The sequence below is a fragment of the Orcinus orca genome, chromosome 9 (genome assembly GCF_937001465.1).
Source record: "Orcinus orca chromosome 9, mOrcOrc1.1, whole genome shotgun sequence".
NCBI classification, from domain to species: domain Eukaryota; kingdom Metazoa; phylum Chordata; class Mammalia; order Artiodactyla; family Delphinidae; genus Orcinus; species Orcinus orca.
The window spans coordinates 36,145,474-36,169,539 of NC_064567.1; the positions used below are offsets into that span (position 1 = coordinate 36,145,474).

At 35.9% G+C, this 24,066-nt stretch overlaps 1 protein-coding gene across 1 annotated transcript in view; it reads left to right on the forward strand.

Moving 5' to 3' along the window:
* Window positions 1-8,008: 8,008 nt before the first annotated feature.
* BMT2 (base methyltransferase of 25S rRNA 2 homolog) overlaps window positions 8,009-24,066 on the forward strand; it is an 87,121-nt gene continuing 71,063 nt past the window's right edge. Inside the window, exons 1-2 of the mRNA XM_004269878.3 lie at window positions 8,009-8,295; window positions 23,103-23,244. Of these exons, the coding sequence (XP_004269926.1) occupies window positions 8,136-8,295; window positions 23,103-23,244 (302 nt within the window). The 5' untranslated portion in view covers window positions 8,009-8,135. The remainder of the gene's footprint in view (window positions 8,296-23,102; window positions 23,245-24,066) is intronic.

Sequence of the window (24,066 nt, forward strand, 5' to 3'; positions counted from 1 at the left end):
GAGATATGGGACATATGTATATATATAACTGATTCACTTTGTTATAAAGCAGAAACTAACACACCATTGTAAAGCAATTATACTCCAATAAAGATGTAAAAAAAAAAAGAATTTAAAACTTTGTCTATCGCTTTCTATTTTAAAGTTATGGACACTGTTAAGAGATATAGTCAAGAAGTATTTGATATCTCTCTTTCACTTTTATATATCTTCTCATTTAACAGATATGCTGAGTCCTTGCTATGTTTACACTAAATTTATCTAGGTAGCAAAATAAGTAAGTAGTTTGTATCAAATTTCCACTTACTTTATTTTATAAATAGTACATAAATAAGAATTCCATTGGTTTGCATCCTCTTACTAGTAACTGCTAACTTCATGAAAATATAGACAATCTTTTTTTTTTTGCCACTGAAGCTACAATACCTAGCAGAATGTCTGGCATATAATAGGTGTTGAATATATTATTTTTAACAGATTTATTGAGGTACAATTAATATACAACAAAGAACATGCATTTAAAATGTACAGTGTGACAAATTTTTACATCTGTACAGACTCATAAGACTACCACCAAATTCAGGATAATAAACATATCCATTGTCCTCAAAAGTTTTCTCATGCTCCTTTGTAATCCCTCCTATCATGACTACTGATCCACTTTCTGTCACTATAGATTAGTTTGCATTTTCCAGAGTTCTATGTAAGTGAAATAATAAAGTATGGTTTGCTTTCTGTCTAGCTTCTTTTACTCAGCTTAATTATTTTGAGATTATTTTTTGTTGTGTGAATCAATAGTTTATTTCTTTTTATTGCTGACAAGTATTCTGTTGTATGGCTAAACCACAGTTTGTTTATCCATTCATCTGCTGAGGGACATTTTGGTTGTTTCATTTGGGGCTGTTACACATAAAGCTGCTGTGAACATTCATGTATGTCTTTATATAGATATGTACTTTCATTTCTCTTGGGTAAATACTTAGGAGTGGTATGGCTGGATCATATGGTAGGTGTATTTTTAGTTTTTTAAGAGTGTCAAACCATTTTCCAAAGTAGTAGCACCATTTAACGTTTGCACCTGCATTGTATGAGAATTCTCCTTTCTCTATGTTCAAACCAATACTTGGTATGGCCAAACTTTTAAATTTTAGTCATTAGCACTGATGTGTAGTGGTAGCTCATTGTGATTTTAACTTGCTTGCCCCTAATGACTAACGATATTGAGCACTTTTTCACACACTTTTTGCCAACTATTTGCCCAACCCAAGGTCATAAAGATTTTCATCTAAAAGTCTTACAGTGTTAGATTTTATATTTAGGTCTGTGTTCTATTTGGAGTTAATTTTTATATATGGCATGAAGCAGGGACTGACGAACATTGTTTTGCATATGGATGTCCAATTTTTCCAGCAACCTTTGTCAAAAACACTATCCTTTCTCCACCAATAAGCTTTGCAACTTTGTGGAAAAACCAGTTGTCTATACATGTATGGGTCTATTTCTGAATGTTCTCTCCTGTTTCATTGAAGTATTTGTTTCTCTTTATGCCACTGCCACACTGTCTTGATTATTGTGGCCATATACTAAATCTTGAGATCTCCAACTTTGTTCTTCATTTTCAAAATTGTTTTGAATCTTCTGAGTTTTTTTTTTTTTCCACATGAACTTTAGAATCAGCTTGTCAAGTTCTACAAAAAGGCTTGCTTGGATTTTGATTGGGATTACCCTGAATCTTTACAACAATTTAGGGAGAATCGACATTCTAACAACATTGAGTCTTCTGACCAATGGCTGAATACATTTTTAAGGGATAAAAGAAGAATTGTTGAAGTTCAGTTTTAGAATAAAGAATTTTAAGAAACTCTAGGTAAATTAGAAATATCATGTTTATTAAAATGTTATGGTGGGGAATTTTGATTTGGCTTTTCATAAAACATTCTAATTATACTTTCAAAATTTGGGGGAGATACGGTCAACTTTAGGAAATGTATTGTAATTGCTTCATTCTTTGACATATAACACCTTGTAATTTCAGAACTAATACGAGATCTTTGGAGCATGCTCTACCTTTAGAAAAAGAAAAAGAAAATAGTGATTTGGTGACAAACTATTAAAATCTAAAGGGAGACAGATGAACATTCAATAAAAGAATGTCTAGATTTAGCTTCCTGCATCCAGGCAATTTCACTTTTTCAGGTCCCTTAAAAACAAATAATACCTATCACATTCATTTGCTTTTGTAATTTTTTAACTTTTCAAAGCACTTTCAGTTCATGATTTTCTTTTATTCATACAACTTTGTGAAGTAAGAATGACAAGTCGCCATCATTGACAGCTGAGGAAATTGAGGAACCCAGCAGATAACAGATCACCAAAAGTCACAGTGAGAGCTAGTGAAAACTGCTTTCAGGTCACCTAATTCTCTTCTGAGATGTTTCTTCATTAGACACTTCTGTGCAAAAAATAGAATTCACTCTAGCTGTTTGAATAGAAAAGGCATTTATTAAAGGATGTTAGGTGTCCCCCTAATCTCCAGAAGGACCAGTGAGGAAGACTTGCAGACTACCCAGCCCAGATCAACACCTAAGTCAGACCCAGTGACTAATGTGCTCGGTCAGACCTCACTACCTTTGTTTTTTGGCTTAAAGGGCAAATGTTGGACACTAGAAGACAGGACCTCGGTCACTATGATCCTAAAAGACCCACACCAGCACAGTCTCCCTCAACGAACCAAAAGGTTCCCTGTAGCTTCTGCTTCATTGTTCTGCCCTTTTCTGAACAGACAGGTCACTCCAGAGAATATGATTAGCAGAGTCCAGTCACTTATTTGAGCCTACATTCATAATGGGGGAAATTCCCCAAACATAAAAATGAAATTTAAAACGGAGTGAATAGCCTCAACAAGGCAAGGTACATGTCACAAAGCATTCTTAAAATCATTGTGAGTCACTGAATGACAGTGGTTTGGGGGTTGACAGGGATCTTTTAAATTGCCAATATTTTCCAAATTTTAGCCATGACTCATTAGAACATCATAAAAATCAATGTAGTGTGCTCCATAGTTTTAAAAATTAAAATAGAATTGAAAATACCACTATGGATTGCACTTAGGGAAGGTAAGTACTGTCTGGTGAAACTTTTGTCCTAATTGTATATGTGTGTCTACATGTGTATATATATGTATATGTACAATATATATGTATTCATACATATGTATAATATATATTTATATTTGTATATATATAGTGTGTGTGTATATATATATATACATATATATATATATATATGTATATATATATATTTTTTTTTTACTTTGGGGCTTGGGTACATCCCAAGCCCCAATGTAAAATGTTTTTTACTGTGAGTCGTGGTGAATATAAAAAATTGAAAAATGCTAGTCTAATCCAATCTCTTCATTTTACATTTAAAGGAGAAAAAATAAGGCTCAGAGAAATCAAGTACCTTGCTCTGGCGGTTAGCATAAAGCTGGAATCAAGATGCAGAAAATCTCTCAGTCCTACTCTGCATTATAAGGACATCATCTATCACCTAGAAGAATACTTCCCATTTCCTATGTAGATCTTCTCCTACATTAGCCTTGTTGTGGTAATTAAATGTATTTCATAATTAGTAAATCACAAAAATATTGTAAATTTTATAGTTGCATTTGGAGTGAGGCAGTAGTTAATTGTTACCACTTGCTGTAGTTAATACTAGTCTTAACACCATTCTGCATTTTAACTCTGGAAAGACAGCTAACCTCTGTTATTTTAAAGATTTTTATGTTGGCAGATATGTTAAGAATTGCAGGTGACACATTGTACTAGTTACTATAAACAAATTTTTAAATAAAATAATTTTATTTTCAATAAATAGAAGGAATTTTAAAGTTGTAATCTGCCATACTGAATGAAGATGTATCATTGAAAATATTTCTTTTCTTGCTAGTTCTCTGCTATGTTTGTTTCTATCAAAACATTAAATACATATTCCAAAAAAAGTTTCTGTGATTTGAAATAAAATTTGAAAAACAAAAGCTTCTCAACAGTTTCTCTAAATGTGCCCAATTAATGATACCTCTACACTTTAAAAATTTGAATTACTAGAAACAAAGTACTTAAACTTCATGGATATTTTTATATTAAGGGGTAAGAGTTATACAAATAATATATAAATATTTAAAAAAATAATATAGATTTTACTTTTCCAGTCCTCATTTTAACTGAATTTCTAAAAATTCTATTTCTAAATAGCCATGAGCCAAAGATTAAGCCAGCTTGCAATATCTCTATCTTCAATAATAAAGAGGTTCATCAAGTCTTTTTGCACTGTTGCACACCACTGTGTATTTTATAAACAGAAATTTAATATAAATACTTCTATTACACATTAAAACCTAATTGCTTTTAAGATTTTGATGATAAAGAGGGTCAAAGAGGAGTAAAACATACCAATGATTAATGCTTTAGATAATCAAAGAACCCCAATTTCCATTGTGTAGGCTTCTCCCTCCTACAGGAAAACTCAATAAATGTAGCAATGAAAAGTACAACACTTTTGCAAAGTGCACCCAGAATCTTTCTATTTGCTAACTCAGTGCCACCACCCAGATTTTGATATGGATCCTACAAGTTTACTTTTCATCACCAGTTAATATGTTTTGAACTAATACTGAAAATAGAATGCACTTTATTTTTACATGTTGTCTCTTCTCGTTGCCTGTGGGAACTTGTTTTCCTTACAAAGAACATAGCTGCAAACAAAGAAGACACGGTATTTTTCTTGCCAACGATATTTTCCTATACTGAGTGGTCCTTTGACATAGGAAGCTTACTATGACATACCAAATGTGCATGGGAAAGGGTGCAAAAGTCCGTCAGGTAAGGTAAAGAATGAGGGTGAGAAATTTAATTATCAGGGGTTTAGTGCAGTCGTTAGGAATGTTTCTTCCTCCCAGACTGTTTTGTCCCGTTCAGTGAATACTGTTTTATTCCAACATCCCTTTTCCCAAGAGCCATTTATAATAATAATGAGAAAAAAATTTTAAAGATATTTACAGTAAATGAAATTCTGTCACACATAGAGAGGGTAGGGGGAAGATGCTGATATTTTCCTGAGCATAGGATACGCTCGTTGAATATGGCACCAAACCTACTTTCTGCAGTGAATTCTTCTTACCAGCAATTGGGACAATTACTTTACTTAAATGGAAAATATTGCTACCATTCTTCTGCTACCTTAACAGCCAGAAAGCTTTTCCCAATATTGCTAATCACACTGGAGGAAGATTATAAACTCCTTTTTATACTGTGGTCTATGGCTGGTTGCCACAGCCCTCCAAAGAAAATTCAGTATTGATGTATCTCAGGACATGTTGGCCTTCTGCCCTATGTGAATTCATTCAAATTTAGGATAAAATCCAGCTGTTTAGTTTCTAATCTTGAGTTGCTTCTCGAGAAAATATGAAATCAAAAAACAAATTAAAAGTGTGGAGCTCTTCAATTTGCTTGAAAAATGACAACTAGATAGTCTTAAATAAGTTCCTTTTACTTGCTCTTATATTAGTATTTAGTGTTAAAAATTATGCCAACCAGAATAGCCAGTTAAGAAACAGCAGAAAATTCCCACGTTTCTTAAAAATAGAGACCTTTAAAAAAAATCTCATTAATGACTTTGTAAATGGTACTACCTATAGTTGGTAAGGGTGCAATCAAATAAACACTCACAGTTACTGCTGGAGGTGACATAAACTGCTACCACTTTTCAGAAAAGACAATTTGACAATATACGTGAAAAACCTTAACATGTTTGATCCTTTGATTCAGAAATTCAACTTTTAGAAACTTAGTCTAGTGAAATGTATAATTAAAGAAATGGACAAGCATTTGTGTACAAGGGTGTTCATCAAAGCATTACTTGGAATACAGAAAAACTGGAAAAAACCTAAATATACAATAGCTGGGAATTGGTTACTAAAACGATAGGCTATTCATATAATAGAATATCACACAGCCATAAGAAATATCTCATTTGAAATAAGTATGTACAAGCAAAGGAAAAAAAAAAGCACTGTTATCTTTCAATGCTGGGTTTCCAGGTGACTTTTACTTTTTTTCCACCAGCTTTATTGAGATGTAATTGACACATAATATTGTGTAAGTTTAAGGCATCCAATTGACTTGAAACTTTTATAAACTGCAAAATGATTACCACCGTAGTATTAGCTACCACCTCCATCCCATCACAGTTACCACTTCTTCTTGTGATGGAAACATTTAAGATCTACTCTCTTAGCACTTTTACTTTCTTTACTACTTTCTGTATTTTCCAGGTGTCCTTCAGTGTAATTTTTACTTTTTAAAAGGACTTTAAAATTCATGTGCTAGTAGTCGCATGGAGGGAAAAAAATTTTTTTAACTACAATTCAGTATAAATGAAATTTAATGCTCTCTTTACTATGATTATAACTTCCAAATATTTGCACCTCTTTCTGCCTCTGATAAATATTAAAATACGTAAGAGCCAAACGAGGTATGTCTTTTCAAGCTCCCTTTTTTCCCAAATGAAATCCCCCCAAATAAGACCCCCATATTCTCATGAAGCATATCCTCATTTTATTAGGCATGTCCATGTAATTTCTCCTCATAATTACAAATAGTTCTTACGAAGTTTATCTGTGTTTCATCTGCTTCTTCTCTGTGCTGGTAGGGACATAAATCTTCCATCTTAAATTTCACCAGTATCTGCTTTCACTTCTTCCCTCTTGCTTCTCCTATGTTCTTGAGAGTGTATGCTACGTTCTTCAGGGTCTTCTTTATTCAGAAGGTGCCATAAAAAACGGTTACATAACGCAGGCTTCATTCATATTTATAAAATTACTGATCAGATAGTTACTGCAACAATTTCCAAACAACATCATTTAACCGACAACTGCAGTGCGGTGGGTGGAGTGCGGGGGCTACAACCTAACACAATTCATTAAGGGCTCTCAGCTGGTTGACAATCTCACACTCCAGCAGTCTCTCTCTGTCTCTCTCTGTCTCTGTCTCTGTCTCTCTCTGTCTCTGTCTCTGTCTCTCTGTCTCTCTGTCTCTCTCTCTCGCAGCGTTCCACCTTTCTGGGGCAGAAGTCAGTAACCATATTCTCCATGAGCTTCCCATGAGAAGATGTAAGGGGAGGGAGGTAGAACTAACCTACCAAATAAAAGGCAGGAGGTCACCCAACCCAACTTTAAAAGCGCTCAGAGCTCTGACGCAAATTAGACCAACGCAGGCTTTCTCTGATACCCGGGCCACCACGAAACTTCTTGAAGTCATCTGTTGTGGATTCCCCATCTTTCCATTCCCCTCTTCCATCTTATATTGTTTTTATTGCCCCTCTCCTCTCCCCAAGTTCTGTGCTTTTCGCCCAGCACTTGCACTACAGGCATTAACCATTGTTGGCCCGTGAATTAAGCCAGTACTTGGCAGCCATACCTCTCTTGCGCCCACCAAAGCATCCATGCCTGGGATCCTTAAAGTCTAAAATTCTAGTGCTGCCAAGTCACCTCTAAAGCGCTTCTCAGGGCTACACAGCTAAAGGGAACCTACAACCGACAAGGTGCAGCGGGGGCTCAGGTAGACGACCCTGGCTGCAACACACCAGAATATAACTCGCAAAAGGGGGAATAGCTAGAAGACGAAAGAACGCTAGGCGGTAGAAAGATGCCCAACCTAAGCAAGCTCAGACGCGCAAGCGCGTGGCTCACGGCGCGTCTCCGTGGCCTCACCACAGCGCCTGCGCACAGGATCCCCGGAGCGGCGGGGAGAGGAGAGGAGCAGTCGGGCCTGGCGCTCCTACCGCCTCGGCAACTCCAGCCTGCTAACTCCGCCTCCTTCAGCTGCTCGCCTTCCCAAACAAGCGGGTGCGTCCCTGGCGCTCTCCGTCCATTGGCCGTTGGCCTTTTCCGTTTCCGCCCAGCCCTCCAGAGTCCACCAATCAGCTTGTGCGTTTGGGTAAGTGGCCACCTCCTAGGCCGTCGCTCCAGGTTCTCTATCTCCTCCCGCTGCTGCCTCCGCTGCTGCCTCCTCCTTCCCCACCTCCACCGTCAGGCGGGCGGCTGCGGGGGCCCGAGGGGCGGCGGCGGCGGCAGCGATATGGAGCCGGGGGCCGGCGGCCGAAGCGCTGCTCGCGGGCACGGGGCCAGGCCCCCGAGCATTCCGCCGCCCAGGGAGCAGGAGCGGAAGCTGGAGCAGGAGAAGCTCTCCGGGGTGGTAAAGAGCGTCCACCGGCGGCTCCGCAAGAAGTACCGGGAAGGTAAACAGCGAGCTGAGCGGGGGGAAGGGGAGGCCTCGTCGCCCCCAGCCCCTTGTCAACCGCTCCCCTCCCCCCAAGGGGCCACCATTACAACCTGAAGGAGCTGCACGTCAGCCCCTGCTAGGGCCGCTCTCTCAGGTCCGGACGCCCCCTTCTCGGTCGAGTACTCGGTCGGCGTCAGGCGTGCTCCTCCCGCCCCCTTTTCTTCGAGGGCCCTTCAGGAGAGTTCCAGGCCTGTGGAGGAGCCGAGTGCCCACCTCCCCCATCCCCTGTCCCCAGCCGGGGTGCTGAGATTGTTGTCACCGCACACACAAGCACGTAAATCCTCTCACAGGAGGCGGAGGTCGCTCGCTGCGAGAGACATGAAGCTAAAACACGAAGGCAGGTAGAATCCATTCGAGAAAGACGAACTGAAAGAAGCCCGAGTTACCCTTCGCTGCCTCGCGCCTGATGAGCCTGTTTGATTTGCTGCCCCGTCAGACCCCCTTCCTAGTACCTAATTCCTGCGGCTTTAGCCTGGGCCGGAGCTTCCTCGCATTGGCTTCCAGGGCTGCGAAGTCAGGCCTTAGAGCTGACTAGACTTCACCTTGTTAAAAGGGGGAGGGGTTCCATCCTTGCTCCCCCCCCCCCATTCTTCAAATGCTGCATCTTAGGGTTTATTTAGGCGGGAGAGGAAGAGATCTGGGGCAGGTTCTCAAAATACTGTTTAGATTTGACTAATCCGTAACTACCAAGCCGCCTAAGGATACAGACCCTGGTGAAGCCGGCCGTCGCTGGGAACCCCTCTTATGGAAGGTCTTGAGCAAAGGAAGAAGCCATAGTAGCTTTTGCTTGGGCCTGAGGAAGGTTTATAGTTGGGATCTACAGTTATCCTTGGTATTTTAAAATATAGGCTTTTTTACAGAGCTATTTTATAAGAAACTATCAGTGAAAATTCTCAGTTTTTTCATGCGCTCAGGAGACATTTCTTCTAAAGATCAAAACGAGGGATAACTTTCTTCTGTCTTTAGCTTAATTGCAAACAAAAGTCGGCAGTCTTATACTTAGTTAAGTTAGGATTAGAAGCAAAATTATGACAGTGAAGGAACAGATAGGTAAGATCATGTTACTTTCGAGTTACAAACACTTTTCAATTACTTTGGAAGATAAAAACTAAGTGTCTTTTGTTCTCTTGAGTGTAGGTGATGTGTTTCATTTTTCAAACTTTAAGAGTTTTTTCCCCTTGGCAACTCAAGCCTCAGTTTTTTAATAGCTGCTTAAATAGTCCTCCTCAAAGCTAGCCTATAGTTATTGTTTAATAGGTAGCAATAGAAAGAGACTTATCGGGCATACTGAGATGTTAAAATTTGTTTTTTAAAAGAATGCTTTAAACCCCAACCCACAATTTATTCAATAAAATGAGTAGTTACCATAGCAATCGTTGCATCATTCTTGATATTCAGAGAGTGCACTTACATAATGGCATTCAGTGTAGGTTCTTGTGTTGTTTGGAGAAATGAGCAAATAAAACGGACACACTTTAATTTATCATGCTATTTTGCATAAACTTAAGCAAGTACATCTTTTTAAAGAAAAATGGGTAGCATATAATTCAGTTTCCATTTTTACCTTTTTATAATTATTATTCATTATTAACTTATTCATAAATGAATATATTCCACTTAATATACTACTAATGTGTCATCATGCGTTCAAGAGCTGTTTATATTTTCTTAGTTCTCACATGTTGAAACATGTCTTTAAGCCTGAATATTAACCAAGGGAACACTTGTTTATAATGAGAATTAGTATTTGGAAGTTACGAGAGCTAGAACAGATACATGTAGTACATAAGTGAATGATCTAGTGTGCTTTAGGTCAGGTAAAGTCCTGGCAGTTTGTAAACATGAATGAGACTGTTCTTTAGGCATTTTAATGCCCTGAATTCCACCAGTGATCTAGACTTCTCTAGGCTTTACTCTCATGATATACAAAGCCCCATCAGTGAATTAGCAAAGTAAAAGATCCTAAAGAGTCTGCCCTTTCTACCTTTATTTCTGACCTGTAGGTCAAATCTTAGTTGTGATTTGACAAAAATCCATGAAAAGGCCATCTGTGAAAAAGTCTGATTATGCACATAATAATACCAAAGAAGTAATTTTTAGTGCTTTCCTTTGAGGTCTTAGTATCATTATCATATCATTTGCAAAGTCATCTCTGGTTATAAAATAATAATATAAATGGTGCTTAGGTTCTAGGTCAGGTTACAAAGGCCTGTTTGATCAGTAACATGCCTGCACTGTAACACCAATAACTATGGAAACTTTACTCCTTTTATAACAATATTCCTATCAGAAAATGCAGTGAAAATTCCAGCTTAGAATCTTGGAATGTTAAACTAGAAGGAACTTTAGCATTTATCAGTGATTCCCAAACATGGATAAACAATAGACTTATATGGGTGCCTTTTAGAAAATTACTCCATTCCACCTCAGATGTACAGTTTCAGAATCCCTATCAGTGGTGCTTGGAAATTGGTCAGCCAGATTTTGGACTGGTAATCTAAACTACTTCCTTTTTACACATGAGTGAGCTGAATCCTAAAAATAGTAAAATAACTTGCTTGAAGTTTGGATAGTTTATCATTAGCACAGAACGTATTTTATGGGAATAATGTGTTTTTCTTTCCAATTCAAAGCCTAATGGTGTCTCCAAATGTTGGAGTGGTAGGGAAAATGGGAAGCAGGACGTAGCCCTAGAATTTGTGTTGGGTAAGAGGATGTAAACTGACGGGGATGGGGCAATCCATGGGATAGGTATGGTTCGCTGAGTTAGGGCTATGTGAGATGTGGGTTTCTTAAGGAGTTTTGGCAAAGAAGGAAATAAGTTGGAGTAGAATAAAGAAGGAGGCAAAACATTCACTGGATAGTAAAGACAGGAGTGAGACCCGGATAATGAGTGTAGGGTTGGATAATATAGTTTTCCCTTTCCTTATCTCTGGTAGTGGAATTGAACATGAAGCAGGAATAAGATTGAAAATAAGATTTTTCTGATGTGGTAGAAAAAGGTTTTTCTCCATCCTTCCCAGTCCATTTGTCCAAACTGATGCTTGTTGTGGCAGTGAGCAGGCTTGGGGTAGGGGGTAGTGGATAGGATTGTAAAGACTAGCAGGTAAGTTTAATGTACTCTTTTACCACTTTTCCCCTCTCTGCTCCATTTTACTGCCTGTCCTGTGTCACCACTTAGAGATCCTTTCTCTATTTGTATAAGAGTAAAGTGAGAACTGGAGATAAGCGTCAGTGTTCCAGGCAGTGCTGATATCTGAAGTAGTTACCAAAAGGAAATGGTAGGGAAATGTTTAGCAATGGTGATGAGAAGGGGTGTTTCTGGTGTCAGCCATTTATAGATAAGGGACAGTCTTTTAGACTGAGTTTATATAAATGGAAATATGCTTGCAGATGTAGGTGTTTTCTTTCTTTGCTATACAGAATTTTCAAAATAATGGCCTTGATATAAGCCAAAAATATTTTAAAATATATCATAGGATTGGAGACAGCTTTTAAATAAGAAACAGCTAGTTTTTCTTTCCAAACAGGGAGTTTGGAACAGGGAGTCATTGTTTAATCAAATCTGCCTGATAAGTACATATCCAATTGAGAACTGAAGTAGAGCCGTGTGTATTTTCAGTTGACTTTGTATGATTTTTTCCATAATCCTAGTCACATAATCTTATTCCTGTAATGATTGTTATTATGTTTGGCATCTCTTTTTAAATTGAAAGTATCCGTGTAAAAACTACAAGAAAATGTAAAGGCTACAGCTGTTAGGAATAAAAGTATGATCCCCATTCCTTAGTTTTGATTTTTTAACTTATCTTGTGAATGTCTTTACTTTAGCAATTTTCATCAACTTAATTAAGTCTCTGAATTTACTTATTCTGTATGCCAAAACAGGTTAAACAAGTTTGTCACATATACCCGTGTAGGTTATCAATCAGACAAAAATAAAAATGCACGTTACCCTGTTAACAGTGATATTCTCAAAGTCATGGTTTAATGGGAGATCTTTATTATACTTTTCTACATTAAAAAAAATCAATCTTACTAGTAGCAATGATAATATTATAAAAGTGGTTAGAGTACGTAAGACAGATTACTGATACTGAAACAGAAAAGGAGAACACAGAGTAGGTTGGTTCTGTAGACTAAGTCTGGAAAACATTGTTACAAAGGTTAACAGCTGTGAGCAGCATTTTAAGAGTCAACTACTAAATAGCCTAGTTTAGATGTTTACTTCTTATTGATTATTGAAATTATTCTTCCTTGTTTGAGACAAAGGGTGAGCTAGAATAGCAGTTTAGGATAAGCTGAAAAATACATTTGTGATTGAGTTTTCTTTAGCATACATCTAAAATGAGAATTGTAGGGGGGAAGGAAAAAAACATTTGAATTAGAAATAATTTTAAACTAAAACCAAAAGGTCTAAAAATGAAAGAATAAATGTATCGTCAGAGTTTTTCCTGAAACAAAGTTTTGAAATTGTTTTTAAAATTAGGATAACAGACTATGTGGGGTTTTTTTTTTTTTTTTTTTTTTTTTTTTTTTTTTTTTGCGGTACGCGGGCCTCTCACTGTTGTGGCCTCTCCCGTTGCGGAGCACAGGCTCCGGACGCGCAGGCTCAGCGGCCATGGCTCACGGGCCCAGCCGCGCCGCGGCATGTGGGATCTTCCCGGACCGGGGCACGAAGCCATGTCCCCTGCATCCGCAGGCGGACTCTCAACCACTGTGCCACCAGGGAAGCCCAGACTATGTGTTTTTAACTGAAATTTTCTAATTTTTTTTCCTTTGGTGGCTTTCAAAACTGTTTCAAAATACTGACCAACTCGATGACCCCAAGGCACTTTTCACAGGTTCTCCTTGTTTTACTTTTTTTTTTCTTGCGGTACGCGAGCCTCTCACTGTTGTGGCCTCTCCCACTGCGGAGCACAGGCTTTGGACGCGCAGGCCCAGCGGCCATGGCTCACGGACTCAGCCGCTCCGCAGCTGGGGCACGAACCCGCGTCCCCTGCATCGGCAGGCGGACTCTCAACCACTGCGCCACCAGGGAAGCCCTTTTTTACTTTTTTATCAAGTGAAGTTTTACTCTCTTTTCTTTACATGGTCTTTTCTGATTCTGATATAGAATCTGAAAATGCTGGGTTTTTTGGTAGAATCTTTGCTCAATCAACAAAATAAGGTGAAAAGTGTCCACAGAAATGCTTGTTAACTTGGACCTAGGAGAGTTTGAACTGCCATTCTAGCAGGGGGAACAAAAATGAAAAGAGTTTAATAATTAGTAACACTAAAAGATAAAGGGAACATTGATAAACAGTCAGCTCAGTGAGGTACACATAGTATATTAACTATTTGATTTCTAGTCATCTTTGTATCTTTTTAGGAATTTTTTGTATTTAAAAAGGTACGGTAAAACTAAAAAGTATTGGTATAGATCCTTTGATTGTTTTGTGGGAAAAAATATAACAACAAATGCAGTGGATATTAGCCTTGATTCCACATCAGTATCATCTCTGGAACTTTGTGGAACACAGGCATCTGTATTATTTAAAAGCTCCATAGATTATACAGTGGACAAAAGGGTTGAGGAACACCTAGCTAAAGTACTCTAGATTGGAGTAGGAAGGAATCTAGAAGAAAGCAGATCAGCTAGGAGACTCTTACACTAATCTATTTTTTAAAGGTGAATAATAGCATAAATAACAGTAGTGATCATGAAAATAGAGAAAGGTAAGTCAGATAGTCAAACATAAGTCGAAGTCAAAGTGAGCAGTTTTAATGAAGGTAAAGGGGAAAAGAGTCATTGATGATGCCAAGATTTCTTGCCTGGAAAAATATAAATAGCCATTTCCATCCAGTTTGGAAATGTCTGTGTTGAGGTGGGAGCAGGGAGAAAGGAGTAGACAGGCAGGTTGGCTTGTCATAGGGATAGTGGTAATGATTTAGTTTGGAATGTATCCCTTGGAAGTGAAGGATTGGAAGCTCTCTCTTGAAGTTGTAGCTTTGAGGGCAGATGAATGACCCAATGGAGTGATGGTAATGTATAACTGAGGACAGATCCTTGGAAGATACCAGTAGTGTCCAGTTTTACGTAAGTACTGCCCATTCTACTGTATGCTCCCATGGCACAATTGCCTTGCTTTTATCATAGTTATCACTTATCAGTTCACTTGTCTTTCTCACTGAATTTAGTTACTTGAGTAGGACTCTGCCTTTTATCTTTGTATCCCTAGTACCTAGCACCTTGCCTTGTAGATTTAAGGCACACACACACAAAAGAAAGAAGCTGATATACATATTTCCTTATAGTTTGAGTCTAATCTTTTTGTATTCATAACTTTAAAATTTTAACTTTGGATACAAATTTTTTGTAATGAATTTATTGTCATATCTTTTAAAGTGAGTATATTAGATTAATTTAACCTTTTGAAAATGGTCCAAATTATCATTATTAGTATCATTCCATTTTTTTATTAAAAAAACTGTAAATAGTGGCAAATATAGATTAAAAAAATTTTTGTTCTCAGAAAATGAGAACTAATAAGGATATAGTGTGTGGTATAATGTGTCTCTGTGTGTGTTGGTATAAGAAGGTGATAATTTTGTGTATGTGTATATATATTATATCCTCTAATTTCACACACAAAATTTTGCAACCCCAATATCAATTGCCTAAATTTTGGAGGTGAAATTTGTACTTGTTGTAAAATCCAAACATCTGAGAACCACTGATCTAAACTGTACTAATTTATTGTGCTTTAAGTGTAGGTACATTGATGCTCATTGCAAGGGTTATTTTAGAACCCCATGCCTTTAGAGGGACATCTGAGTATCCCCTATTCTCATTTATACAGAAATTGCTCTACTTATATAGAAATTCCTATTCCCATTTATATAAAAATTTAAGTCCCAGAAGTTTCTCCATAAGTCCTTTGCTTACACTAAACAAGAGATCTGTGTGGTGGTACACATTTCGGTAAAGTTGTTTCACAGGGGAATAACAGATACTGATGCCATTATTTCTAACTTCTTGATTTTTTCCATCTCTTGTACAGGATGTGTTCGAAGTTTTACATTTCAATTAACTTTTTTATCATAAATATGTTTATAGTAAGAGAGTGCTCCATGCACAGAAGATGCACCATGGGCCAAACTGTGTTTATAAATGTGAACTTTAATCTATGCAGTGTTTTGTTTTTTAATTAAATTTTTGACTCTTCAGTTTGCCCCAGGTCTCAATTGCTCTGTGTATTATTTCACCAGACTTTTGAGTTTACAGTCTTGCCATAGACCCATGGCTTTAAGCCATGGCTGCACAGTGGATTCATTTGGGGAGCAGTGAAATAAATGACCAGTTCCCACCTCAGACCAATTAAATGAAACTTCTAGGGGATTCCAGTGTGCAGCCAGAGTTGAAATCACTGCCAGAAATCTAACAAATAATGCAGTTGCAGAGAGAAAATAACTGCGTTTGACTGACAAAAGACCATTTGTTTGTGGCTAGTAGAGTCAGTGTACTTTGCTTTAGTGCAAAGCTTTGTTCATATCCATGAAAGTTTATAAATTAAAAACTCATAAAGAGAGGCAAGGTGGTATAGCGGTTATGAGCATGGACTTAGGCACTTGACTGCCAGGTTTGATGTGTACCCTTGAGAAAGTTACTTAATCTCTCTATACTTCAATTTCCTTATCTGTAAAGTAAAATATCTGCCTCAATGGGTTGGTATTAGAATTAAATGAATTAATATTTGTAAAGTACTTAAAACAGTATCTGGCACATAGGAAGCATTACTTGTGTTAAATACATAATTTTAAAAATTAAAGGTGTATCTGTAGCTACCACCTGGATGCATTAAGGGCATTAAAGATTGAATGGTTTCTGGAATTTGTATCTAGACTATTCTATAGTGTCTTTCTTCTTCAGTACTAGGATTGCTGTAGTGTTTTTTCTTTTCTTTTTTTTCTTGACCCATTTGCTTTTTGTATTTCTAACTTTTTATGTGAAAGGTCCAACCTTTTTAGCACATTAGAATACTGAGTTTTTCCCCTTATCAGAGAAATGACTAGTCGCAACACGTTAGGTGTAAGATGCAGGTTTTCAGGTGGTTCGTTTGTTTGATTCTCAGGAGCTGCTTCAACACCAAACATCTTGGATGTTTTTGTCCCACCTCTATGTGTGTCACTATATCAGATGCTCAAGAATACTGAGAAAGCTGGTCTGTGTGTGGTTTAAGTATGTTCGTGAGACAATCTTGTCCTGATCACTTTGTTTTAATGTCTTGGAATGGCTGCTGAACTTGTTTCCACTTGGTCATGAGTTTCTCTGCTTACTTCATATTAGAGAAAATGACCTTTAAATGTTCTTTGAACTTGAATTTGGTAATCTGGTCATCTATTTGGTAATATACCTAAGTAAAAGTGAAAATTTTCTGAATTTCTAAAAGTTTAAGACTTGTTTGTGATACTCAAGGTAACTCCTTGTTTTTGTTTTCAGAGTATTTGATGACCCTCAAATTTAATGAAATACAGTTTTTATTTTGTAACTTTTGCTGTGTTCACAGCACGTCATATTTTAAAATGAAATTTATTGAGGTACAATTTATATACAATAAACTACACACAGTTAAAGTATATAATTCACTGGGTTTGACAGATGTATACACCCTATATTCTTTTAGCACAATCAAGACACAGAACATTTCTGTTGCCCCCCAAATTTCCTCGTGCTCCTTTGCAGTCATTCTCTCACTCTACTCTTGGTCCCACTGATCTCTTGTCCCTGTAGATTTGTTTTCATATTTTAGAATTTTATATACATGGAATCATGTGATAGCTTCTCCATTGCATTGTACGCCACTTAAGGACCAAAATAGTGCAATGTTAATCTTTGGTATTGTGACTCACAAGGCTAAACTGACAAGAATGACATGCTATTCTTATCTTAAATTGGCCTCAGATTTACACTTGCTAAATGTCTTACCTTCTGTGCTTTATATTCTGTCTTTTTATACTGAGAATTAGAATAGAGTTATTGAAAAAATAATATTATTTCTAATGTACTTCTAAACATCAAATGGTCCCAGCATGAAAAAATGCATGAACCTTAGCACCTCTTATTCATTTTATTCATTTATAAGTAATTTTTTATCTATGTAATGTGTTACCAATAATTTCTTCTTAACGTTATAGATTTTCCAAAAAGACCCATGTACTATAATCGAAGAATTTAATGATGTGATTGTGTTTCCACTTGCAAGTTTGGTTGTTTTTTTTTTTTTTGACAATAATGTGAAGTGAAAAAAAATGATAAGTTAGCTTAAAACAGTGGAGAGATTCTCCAGAAAATTGACTTTGAACCTATTGGTTTCCTAAACGTCTCGTAACTAATATTTTGAGAACACTGTTTGAAGTATTCAAATTTTACTGCTTATTCATCACTATTATCTATTGACAGTTATGAACTGTAATTTGAATTTTACTCTAGCAACCATTTAATTTGTAATTTTTGGTGTTTCTTATAATTTTTTTTGTTTGTTTGCCGTACGCGGGCCTCCCACTGTTGTGGCCTCTCCCGTTGCGGAGCACAGGCTCCAGACGCACAGGCTCAGCGGCCATGGCTCACAGGCCCAGCTGCTCCGCGGCATGTGGGAGCCTCCCAGACCGGGGCACGAACCCGTGTTCCCTGCATTGGCAGGTGGACTCTCAACCACTGCGCCACCAGAGAAGCCCTTCTTATAATTTTTGAGCACGGTGAAAATTTAAATATTTTCTCCCCCATTAATGGGGTACCATGATTAACTTCTATAGCTTATATAAGTTATAAATCAAAAGTAGTCTTTGCCTTTCAATTTATACTTTCTAATGGGAAAAATCACACCTGGTTTTAATAGAAAACTCTTTATATAAACAAGTGACAGAGTACTATAAGGATGGCAACTGCATATGGGGGGAATTGTAAGATGATCAAATGGGAGGCAGGTAAATCCTCTTGAAGAACATGGGAATTCAGTTATGTTTTGAAGGCATGAGAGAGGTTAATTCAAAAAGGAAGAATAGTATCCATTCTAAAGAGTATCCATTCTAAAGAGACAGTTTAGAGATTCCATTGGTTCACCTGAGTTTGGACCTGTAATACAGCTGTTCTTGAGCAACAATAAATAACTCCTTAACTTATTATACTTGGTTCTTACAAAGACACCTGCAGTCAAAGTAATAATATCTTAAACTAATCACAAAATTCTTAAAAATGGAACTTTTTTTTTTAACAGCTCTATGACATATTTATTTTATAACTGGAAGTTTGTACCTTTTGACCCCCTTCACCTATTTTGCCCACTCCCCTACCCTCTGCCTTTGGCAACTACCAGTCTGTTCTCTGTATCTATGAGCTTGCTTGGTTTTTTTTTTCCTTCTTAGATTCCATAGAACTTTGTCTTTTTAATCAACTAATGAATGTGCTATTTTTTCCTAGTTATTGTCTTTTCATAGGAAGTAACTTATATTTATTCTTTAGTTGTTGCATATGTTTGTGAAGGTGAGTTTAGTCAATAATTATGGTATTATTCCTGACAGTAGGACCAAGCTTCAGAATAATTTGGTTCATCGATTTCCATACTGAATTTGGTTTGGCAACTTTAAGTTGGCATCACTTGTGTTTTGAATTATTAATTAATTTTTTAATTAGTGTTTTTAAAAATTTAAATGTAAAGAGAATATAATGAATAGAAGTCATGTTAATGTGAACTTCATTCTAGAATTTTATGAGAATCAGGTGACTTTATCTTTAAGACCTGGCAGAGCTTTAAGTTGATCTTAAAATGATGTATTTGAACAAATGAATACTGATTCCTTCTCTAGATTTATTATTTTAGTCTGACTATAAAATGTTTATTAACTATTAATTTCAAGTTAGGCTGCAGGACATATATATATTTAATTGTGCTTTCTAAATATAATTTTTTAATTGCCCAGACTTCTCTGTGTTAGGGCAAATTCGAATGTATGCATTAATTAGAGATTTTCCTCTCCTTCTCTCCATTTCCTTCTCTTCACTTCGCCCCTCCCCCCTTTTCTCTCTCTGTGTCTCTCTTTTTAACTAAGATACATTCATATTTTTATATGATGCCTGTAAGAAATAAGTAAGGAAATAGATTATTAATCACAATAATTTTGAGTCATCACAAATACCAATATATAAAAATCATTATAAAGCTAATTATTAATTCATTGAGACCTCTGATTGATTGAATTTTAATACTTAAGCATTTCTTGTTCTGTTGAGTAGATCTTTGATGCAGACCTCAGGAAGTTCTTAGTTCTTAATTTACCTTTCGATAATGAATAAGTATTTCCTTTTAAATAAGACAGTCTTTTAAATATTGGTTGACCTAATAACTAAAAGATAACAACAACCAAAAAATCCTCAGAATTGAGTTTTAACATATTTTTTTGCATATGCAGTTTGACCAAGTTAGCAGCAGAGTTTTGAATTTGTATACTGGGCACTGGTGAACTTTAACTTTTTTTGACTTCTGGAACCCAAATCATAAATTATTTTGAAAATACAGTGATTAAAAGGTAAATAGCACTATTTTGAATACTGTAAAAACAAATAATGGGCTATTATGAAAAAATACTGAATTTTCCCATTCTGTTTTCAATAAATTTATTTATTTTAAAAATAACCTTTCAAGGGTATTCTGGAAAGTGGAATTTCTGAAGGCTAACTATATTTTTTGTTCAACTTTGTAACCACCAGACATATAACATAGTGTATACCTAGTAGTTGGGGTTTGATACTTTTTGTTGAATAAATACATGATTTAAAAGTTCTGGGTCCAGAATGGCTTACATGGACCATAGTGAATATGTCAGGTTCATATCTCTATTAGAGCAGATACCACATTTTAATACATCTTCTCCCCTTCCTTTGATGCCAGTGCTTGCTCGTTAGCTTTATTATTCTCTATAGTGTTTGACCTAGAGTATTTTCCCAGCAAATCTGTTGAAGGAATGAAAAGTATGTACAATTGCATTAGTTTCAATTATATATTAAGTGTACTGACTTTATTAATCACGTTAATCTCAGTATCAGCATATTTAGAGAGTCTGGAGACTCTTAAATGTTAGTGAAAACATTAAATAGAAGTTTACAATCAGTTTGATAGGCTTACAGACAAAATGTGAATCCTTCCTCAAAACTTTAGTAGAGCAGATAGTAAGCCTTAAAACTACATAAAAAATTGAAGTATTTAAAGAGAATTTTGAGTGTGAGAAACTAGAGGTCATCTAAAAAGCTGAAGGGCAATAGGTTTCCACATATATATAAACTCGTCTTTGTATCTCATAACTAGTAGAATAATTCTAGGGTAAATTGAGTTTCACAGTATATGATGTTATAGTAAGGACTCTGAGAATTTATAGTAGATGCCTTTGGCGGCTCACAGCATACCATTGGTCCTTGGGTGTGGTGGACAAACACTGTGAGCTCAGAGGCACTTGACCCCGACGGAGTCCCATTTTAAATGTGTGTTGCTTTCTTTTCTATTTTTCACCTTTTTCCAACACTGATGGAGCCCACTGAGGGAATCCCCTTTTTCAGTGCCTAAGTGTAGACTTAGAGGTACAGGTTGTTAACAACCCTCAGTTAATGGGGGATAGTAACTGATAGATAAATGCTCCAGCCTCCCATCCTTTAGGTATACAATTCCAGAGGCTTTCTGTATGCTTCTGTGCTGCCCACAGCAGCAGCCTCAGTAATGCACCCTTGTATTAGCATTTTCTCCTCCCTTAACTTGTTCTCCCCACTCCCTCACTCCTGTTTCATAGGGTTCCCTCCTAAATAGACTACTTGAACCCAGGTTCTTGTCTTAAGTTGTACCTTCTGTAGAATCTAAACTAAGAAGTCTTAAAAAAAGGAAATCTGTTTAAGTATGTTAAACATAGCTTTTCCCGAACGTATTTGATCTTAAAACTTTTGTTTGAATGACTTCTATTACCAGAAAATGTAGTAAATTTATATATTTATTTATAATATGTACATTACATAAGACAGTGAAACTTACATATTCAAACAAAGGGCCTTTTAGAGTTGACGATATCCATCTCAAAAAAAGATAAAACACCTTTAAAATAATACTGTACCTTAATGAATCATTTGACATCAAGTCTGATGAGTAAAGTCAGGAATAGTCTTATGAACATCATAGGTTTATTAAGGTATCATTAATCAAAGTATTTGTTTCAAAGACTTTACTTCCTGTAGTCCTACTTAGATACTTGATAAATAACTACATCTGAAAGATGTTACTAAAACTGAGGGGTTTTTCTTTGAGAATGTAGAAAAAGTTGTTTGCCTGCTTGTTTTCAGTGGACAGTTATTGCCAACCTGCTGTATAACAAATTGAGAGCCCTGTCACTACACAAATATTAGTGATTAATGAAAATATTATTGTATAAGAACATAACCATGAAAAAAGAGAAAGCTTTTCATTCTTTTGGGGTTTAAAGTCAATATTCAGACCAAGGCTGAGACTGATACATATTCATCTTAACTGAGCAATGTGAGTGTGAGGGCATATTTGTACCCTTATTGCTCTTTCTGGTATTGGTCAAACTAGAAGGCTAATAGTTTGGTTTTCAGCTCAGTATGTGCTGGGCTAAGTGCTTAAAATAACCAGTAAAGTTTTTCAAATTTTGAATAGGTAAGTGTTGTTAAATTTGAACTATTATAATTCCTTTTCTGTTAAAAAAAAAACCAACTCTTAAATACTGGAATCTAATTGTCTCACCTGGGGAAAGAACTTGAATATAATTATCATCCCCAAATTTGATTGTTGTATTTATGTTTTTAAGTTTATTCTGTCGCTAAACAAGTGCCTATATTTGAACATGTGGCAAGAGAACCTAGATTATGTCTAAGAACATTGATTGAAGCCAACTTGATAATTTTTTTTACTCTTTTACCTTTACAATTATGTAAATGTTATTTATTTGACTGTGGCATATTCATACCTTTCTTTATCAGAACTCACATTGATTTTTCAAATTAAATATGATGACTGATCTAATTAAAAAAGAAAAAAGGTAGTAGCTGGAAGTAATGCTGTGGCCAGATAATGTAGTCAGCTTATAATTTTTATTCATCTTATAAAGACTCAAAACTTTGGAGAGTTTTCCAAGGTAATTTCTCTAGCAACGTTTTTGCACTAGGATTATAATTTTTTAAGTGTAGTATGCCTACAGCAAGTCCAAGTGTATCAATACACAACCATTTAATTTGCATGCTAATTTACGTTGCCATCTCACTCATCAACCCCTTTTAATATAGAAAACTGATAAATTTGTAGAGATCCAAGAAAATAACAGACAAGAAGAAGGATTAAGTGGCTTCTCTGTTGCTGCAAGGTCGTATTGCCCAATGGTAGCAGGACAATTAATGTTTGAATGCCCAGCCATACTTGTCCCCTACCAGGATGTTTTTGGTTTATAAATTGATAACTTGTGTATGTCTACTTGTATTTATTAGTTTTATTCAGCTTCACAAATCCATCTGTTTAAAATGGTAAAATTTATTTGGTTATCAAATCATCATGGTTAAAATGATGGATCCAATTTGCATAAAGGAACTTCGAAAATTATGAAGTTTAAACTTCATAGAATTTTACTTCATGAGTTTGCTTTTATTCGTCTTTAAATAATTGTAGATTATGCTGAAGCTTTTAGGAGCCTGATGTATTTTAAGTCAACTTAATTTAATTTTTTCCTTGTTTTTAGTGGGAGATTTTGATAAGATCTGGCGAGAACATTGTGAGGATGAGGAAACACTTTGTGAATATGCTGTTGCAATGAAAAATTTGGCGGATAATCATTGGGCAAAAACTTGTGAGGGCGAAGGTCGTATTGAATGGTGTTGTAGGTGAGTGTTTTTATGAACTAACAGTTTTGGTTTCTAATGTATTATTTAAATTCTTAAGTCTAAGTAATGCCGTATATGATTCATTGTACCAAAATAGAAATGTTTTAAAACAGATGATGTCTTTTAAATAGCTTCTTCCCATTGCCTCACTTTCTCCATGTTTATTTCATTCACCTTTTTTTAATCAAAATGTTTTTCTTTGATATAACTTAAATTTCTTTGTTTCAACTTTTTAAGTGTATAACTTTAAATACATTTGTTTAATTAAGCATTGGTACATTTAAAATATGAGATTTAGCACTTGACTCATCATTAATAAGTTATAGTATAGAAAGTTCTTTAGATAATTATATTTGGATTCAAGTAAAAATGAATACTTTCCATTCTTTAAAGCTGAAAACATCTTAAAAGTTTCCAAATCCTGAATTTTTATATGTGATTCAGGGTATTCCAGCACTTATATTGACTTTGGATAATGTTTATTTTCTCATAGCAGAGCTAATTTTAAAAACATCAGAAAATGGAATACTGCTGATCATTTCTCTCAAGTGGTAAAATAATAAGAATGAATTTGTATATTGACTGAATTTAAAAATCAGTTCCCAGAAAACAAAACATTATCTTTCTGCTTGGACAATAAGTTTATGGTAACTTTAGGTTTATATTTCATTTCAATTATCTTTTATTCAAAGTTTCTGTTTTGATTTCATTTAAAAGTTATATAATAGTGCCTATTTCATTTATTCAATAAATAATCCAGAGAAAAATATGTATTTTACTTCGTTCTTTTATTTATTCATTTAATAAATAACTTTAAGTGAT